This window comes from Taudactylus pleione, unplaced genomic scaffold (genome assembly GCF_031769625.1).
Source record: "Taudactylus pleione unplaced genomic scaffold, aTauple2 ptg000124l, whole genome shotgun sequence".
Classification (NCBI taxonomy): Eukaryota; Metazoa; Chordata; class Amphibia; order Anura; family Myobatrachidae; genus Taudactylus; species Taudactylus pleione.
The window spans coordinates 2,170,480-2,176,963 of record NW_028284526.1 but is presented as its reverse complement, the minus strand read 5'-3'; the positions used below and the strand labels follow the sequence as shown (position 1 = coordinate 2,176,963).

General features: G+C 38.9%; 1 protein-coding gene across 1 annotated transcript; it reads left to right on the top strand.

Moving 5' to 3' along the window:
• The first annotated feature begins 878 nt into the window (after nt 1-878).
• Nucleotides 879-6,269, top strand: LOC148523963 (olfactory receptor 6N1-like). Its single transcript, XM_088472455.1, has 2 exons — nt 879-1,012; nt 5,357-6,269. The coding sequence occupies exons 1-2, from the start codon at nt 879-881 to the stop codon at nt 6,267-6,269; spliced, it is 1,047 nt and encodes a 348-aa protein (XP_088328581.1).
• The last annotated feature ends 215 nt before the right edge of the window (nt 6,270-6,484 follow it).

The following is a 6,484-nucleotide window of genomic DNA, read 5'->3' as shown; positions in this document are numbered from 1 at the left end:
CAAATCAGGGGGTATCATAGGGAACCCCCATGTCAGAGCATCTTTTGGGGGGTGTCAGGCTGATTTCCCCAAATCTGACAGTACTTTCCGTCTGTTCAAGTTTCACCGGGTCCTGTTTTCACCTACTTTCAAATTGAATACAGGGTAAAGCGGGAACGCACGCGATACTTTTCCGCCTACAAAACAGGTGAAGTAGGCGAAAAGTGCAGGATGCGAAAAAGTGTCGTGGCTCGGCCCAAATTGAATATGGCTCTTAGGCAGTAAAACCCGAGCCAGACTCGGATCCCGTCCCGGATCTCAGAGAACCGGACCCACTCATCACTAGTATTCAGTGTCGGACTGAGGCATAAAGGGCCCACCAGGGTAATGCAGTGATATGGGCCCATGCTTAAAGGGTGTGGTCATCCACCAGAGGGGGTGTGGCCAGCCACCACAGTTGCTTGGCTAACTATCAGGCAAATCTTGGTGTAGTTTCTATAGAAGCAAACCAATAACTGATGTTCATCCATGTTCCTGCTCCACAAGGCAACTGACCATCTAATACAGTAACAATGTACAATTCAGTGCACAGTGTGGAACATGACACCTAGAGGAGGGGGTGGGCCCCCTGGCAGTGGGGCCCACCGGGGATTTCCCCGGTACCCCTGTGGGCCAGTCCAACCCTGCTAGTCGCTGCCTGGCACTACTACTCGGCTCTCTGTCACCTAGTCTGCCACCTAGTGTTCCTTCATTATATTACATCTGTTTCTCCTAAAGCATAACAGAATGTTAGTGTAAAATAGCAAAGTGATTACTGCAAACCCTATATTAATCTATATTAAAAGTAATCTGCCATTTGCTATCCTGGATTGTGTTATTAACAATATACATAGCTTAGGATGCCCGGGTTAAATGCCCAGGTTGCTTCTGGTGAAGAGGACTGGCTTGTGCCAAGGGTAGGGCGAGTATCTAGTTATTTTTATTCCAAACAGCGGGATTCTACTGGACAGGAGGACCAAAAACAGGGGACAAGGTGAGTATAGTGTGAGTGTATGTAATGAAATTTTACTTTCAATGGTGTGTGAGTACTTTCTTGTGTAATATTTCCTTTACAGGGGAATAAAGGTTAAAGTGGCCCTATAATGCTCTGCATGCTGGTCCTTGTGGTTCTCCATGTACCGGCATTTGGGGGAGGCTTGCTGGGACCTACAGTCCCTATGTAAAAGACAATATTAGTTTAATTCTATTTTCTACAGCTATCAAACTAACACCCGCCACCCAGGGGTGCTGGGGATAGCCCCAGGTTTTAGCCTGGGGTTACCTGGAGAGGGGAGAACCCTTTATTGAGGTGTCCCAACTTTCCCCGCAAGCCCTGGCCCAGGCTGACTAGTGTGGGGTGCTGAATGCTTTTGGAAGGGGGACGCCATCAAGCGTGACCCCTGCTGCCACATTACACCTTCGCTAGTGAGAGCCCAGTGCTGGCTGTTGAAAATACGGGAGACCTTTACATCTTTTTTCCCTGTATTTTCACAACCAGGACCAGCTTACACAGCCTGGCGCTGGTTGTGCTTTTGGGGATGGACCCCATTTAATTTTCTTTTCTTTTTTCTTTTTTAACACTTTAACGCACAAGAACCATGCTAAAATCAGCAGCATGAAGCAGATCTTTTATTTTTTGGAAGTTGCGTTTGATTTTGTGTTCGATATTACAGGTGATTTTATGTTCGGTTTTGAAATGGGCATTCAAAACCGGACAAGAAATCACTAGTCAAAAGCAATATCGAATTTGATTTTGAAATAGAACTCAAAATTGCATTTTTGTAAATGTGGGATTTTGACATTGATATCTACATTTGATATGATTCGATTTTAGATGAGTTAAATCCAAAATAAAATCTAATGCAAAACCGAACTTTTGTAAATATAACCCATGAGCTGTTGACTATATTTTGTCTGCAAAATCAATTATATGTACAACATATATTGTGGCAGGTAACAGTGCTTATTTGGGAACTTTCATAAATAATTTTGTAGCCACTAATAATGTTGTGCAAAATAAATGAGGCCTACAGATAGTATATCAATGTTTTATAGCACAACATTATTTTGTAACTCATTTGCTACTGTTATGCTCTGGCTGCAATAGAAATTTGTCTAGAAGTTTAATGCTGCCAGTTGCAGAACAGTGACCTAAGAGATGAATATTGTTCACCATTTTCTGCCAAAACATACAGTAAGAGCAATCAATAATCATATTTGTACATGAAATCAATAGGAGTGTGTATTTTATGGAAGTTAGGTGTTAAAAGTAGACTCAATTTGAATAAGTGAAATTAGTAATTATGGCAACACAAACGCACTTCCATGGTTAGTACTATACTTTGGGGCTCATTACAAAGCACACTTGACGTGCACCATAAAATACCTTTGGTTTTGTAACCCTGTGTCTAGGTGGTCCGCCACTCTGAACAAAAGGGACCCCTACTCCCTAATCTTTGGGAATGCCTGCATTAACTAGAATTGTGCTTATTTGTATGTGTGTGTAAAGGGGGGGGGGGGGGGGTTCCAGTGGAGCTCAGTTCAAAAATGTAGGTGTTAAATCTAATTAGATAAATCCACTGGTTTACTTCTCTAGTGCCGTTCTGATTGTCTGACATGGGCAAGTCATATTCCCCTACAATGGGCAAAGAATGATATACCCTATATAGGAATTATCTTACCGGGGCATCACTTTGATTTATACCCACTGAATATAGATAAAGGTATAAAAACATTAACTGACAACCTGCGGGGATGGGATAGACTCCCACTTTCCTATCTTGGTTGTGCCAATATGATAAAAATAATTTATTCCCCCGTTTAATTTATCCTCTGCAATTCCTTCCAATTACTGTATGCTGACTAAAACAGATGCACAGCAGATAAATGTCCATTTTTGTAAGTTCATCTGGAAGGGGGAGAGATCTCGTATTGCTCTGCGAAAGATATGCCAAACAAAATCTACTGGGGTATACATTTTCCAGATGTGGTTACATATAACCACACAGCACTATTGAGACATTTATGTGGCTGGATCCACAATTAAACTATTTATACTGACACACATCTAGAACAGTGTTTTCTGGGAGATACTACGCTGGTTTGTTTCCTCTACCAACATGACCAGGAGATTTTGGAAAATATTAAGGCCAACCTACTCCTGTGGACCACCCGGAGGCTTTCACATATCTTACGACATAAAACCAGCCTAAATGCATTTCATTCCTTACATCTACCACTTACTCATAACCCTAACTTTCTGCATGGCATGAGTGCTCACCCATTCATCTTTTGGAGGGTGGTGGGGACTACAACAAGCATCTTATGACATTTGCAGAAATATCGCAAGTGTTTGAGACAAGCTCAATTCTAGGTGAACCATGCCATTAGACATTTTTCCGATCTGGACTAGGACAATTCATTAGATAAATAGCTGCTGCAGTCACCACCAAGATGTAAGGCTATATCTATTCATTATACCTTCCTTTGGGATATTCTAGATCATTCCAAGGTGCTGGGGGACTGGCTAGCTGTCTGACACACTTCCCTTCTTTAGATATCCCAACCCAGGAACGTGCTCTTTTATTTTCAAGAAAGGCCCTCCTGGCCAGTATGTATACCGAACTTGTTTTGAATTTATACCACAATACTTACCTTTATCCCTCTTAGACATTTCCACATGGGAACATTTATGGGTCACCTGTGTCCCAAATGTCAAAAGGGGAGGCGGACATTTACCTCTCCCTATAGGCTTGCCCCATAATACATTACTTTTGGCACTTGGTGCGACAATATGCAGAGGAGAAACTCTTTAATTATGTTCCTTTTTCCCAGGTAGGGGCATTTAATCCAACACAACACAAAACTCAGGAGGGTAAAAAACTATTGAAAGCTCTTAGCGCTGCTGGTTAAAAAAAAAAAAAACTATATTGCAGGGATGGATATTGAATACACCACAGTTGACGTTGTTCTTTGAGAAACTACGTTTCCTATTTAGAATGGACTTGTTGGAGACATTATGTAGGAGAGATGGGCAGAGCATTTTTTGATATATATCAATAAAAATGTTTAAATGAAAAAAGTGTCAAATCTAAGTCTGACCACTTTGTCTACACACTTTTTAATTAAAATGTGTGATAAAGTCTAACATACAATAGTAGTAGTGTAGGGGATGTAAAGGCGCACTGATTGTGATATAACACTCCAAACAATTAAGTACAACGTGTAGGAGAAAGATATTTCTTTCTTTATATGTGACACACCTTAAACAATAATTAAGTGGCAGCTCCAATGTAGTTATAGGGATTTGGTGCCCAAAATAAATTATGAAGAAATGGAAAAAGAAGTATCCCCTTGATGAAGTCCTAGAGACAAAACGTGTTGGGTTGCTGTACCTTGATCCTCCCTGAATGGGCAGATAAGCATATATAATTTATTGTTCTTGTACATGTGTCTTACCATTTTGTTTCCATGTGTTATTAAAAAAATTGTATTGAGAAACTTATCATGACCTTTTGATTATCATGACCTTTTAATTTTTTGGGAAAAGAATATTCCCCAAAAAGGGTCAGAATAGAGTTTTTCATTATATAGATAATAACATACAGTGTGGTATGGTAAACACACTATGTTGGTTTTCTTTTTGTTTCTTCCATATATTTCTCCCAATGGTCACATGACCGAAGAACTTCTTACCAGATAAGTAGTGTAATACTCACCAGCTTTATTTCACTTGTGGTTTGATTCAAAATATTTTTGTTTAGACACTAGTAGGCACTTCTTTTTTAATTTCTTCATACAATAGCAGTGTGTAACATCTGGAGGCACCGCGAATGGTGAAAAGTTACCATCCTGTCATTTTGCCGGTTTACTATTTCTCCAAATGAGCTACTGTAAATTTTTATTTCAAATTTGTATTTTCTGGCACTTCCACAATTTGTAACACAAATGTACTGTAAGTGGGACAAAACAAATCTATAAATAAAATGGGTTTTTGAAGAACACACAATCAATTTTGTGAAAACAAATATAATTTCTAACAATGACATTTTATTTTCTCCCACACAAACAGATTTGTATTGCATTGAATTGCAGGAAATTACAAATCTCAGCATCCTGAAGAGCAACATTTACTTTACTCTCGTAGTCAACGCCATATTGACATGATAACTCTCTGTACAAGCTAATTTGCACACCAAAAAATGCATGACAACAGCAATGTATGTAATTACCATTAGTAATGCTGAAAATTAATTCCTATATTTTTGCATTTGAATAATCACATCCAGGTTAATGGAGAATATATTTATTTGTCTGGTTCTTCCAATCTGACTTTCAGCCCTGTAACCGAATTCATCATCTTTGGATTCCCGAGTCTTCAGAACTACCATGTTTTGCTATTTTGTCTGTTTCTCTTTATATACCTCTTCACCCTCACTGGTAATGGCATCATCTTCTTACTGGTCATACTTGACCAAAGATTACAGACTCCAATGTATTTCTTTGTCAGCAATTTGTCCTTCCTAGACATGAGCTACACCTCTGTCACCATCCCTAAGATGCTGGTGAAGTTCTCGATGCATCTTGATACCATTTCATACACAGCCTGTTTTATGCAGATGTATATTTTCCTGTCTTTAGTAGCAACAGAGTGTTTACTTCTGACCGTAATGGCATATGATCGATACATAGTAATATGCTCTCCTTTACACTATCCAACAATTATGACCAGGAGATTATATATAATTCTCTCAGCTGTAGCATGGTCTGGAGGTTTTATGACTCCAGTCACTGTATTAGTCTTAGCCTTGAACTTACCTTTTTGTGGTCCTAATATCATCCACCATTACTACTGTGATCACCCTCCATTGCTTCAACTGGCTTGTACCAACACATCCTTCAATGTTGCTGTTGGGTCCTCGATTGGTGCCTTTATCATTTTGATAAGTTTTACCTTTGTTATTATTTCTTACCTTAAAATAATACTAGCAATCCTCAAAATAAATTCCAACGATGGACGCAAGAAAACGTTTTCCACATGCGCGTCCCACTTCACGGTGGTAAATATATTTTTCCTGCCACTTATCTTCATGTACATTCGGCCAACAGCATCCTACTCCTCAGATGTGGACTCTCTAGTGGCCATGTTGTATACAGTATTAACGCCAATGATGAACCCTATCATATACAGCCTTAGAAACAAAGACATTAATAATGCTTTTAGGAAGAAAATAAACTGTAAGAGTATATAAGACAAAAAAAAAAATCAAATACATTAATACAATGAGTAATATTGATTTATTAATATCTATATATACAGTATATACTGTGTGTGTATATAAGTGTGTGTGTGTATATATATATATATATATATATATATATATATAATCACACAAAGAAATGCCCTTAACCTGTGCTCAGCTTTTGTTAGTATATAATAAATGGCTGCAAGCCTTCTAAAACAACA

Bases quoted from the DNA above. Each gene is read 5' to 3' on its own strand.
- LOC148523963 (XM_088472455.1), top strand. From the start codon at position 879: ATGCCCGGGTTAAATGCCCAGGTTGCTTCTGGTGAAGAGGACTGGCTT. The intron at 1,013-5,356 runs GTGAGTATAGTG...TCTGACTTTCAG, and splicing joins GACCAAAAACAGGGGACAAG to CCCTGTAACCGAATTCATCA.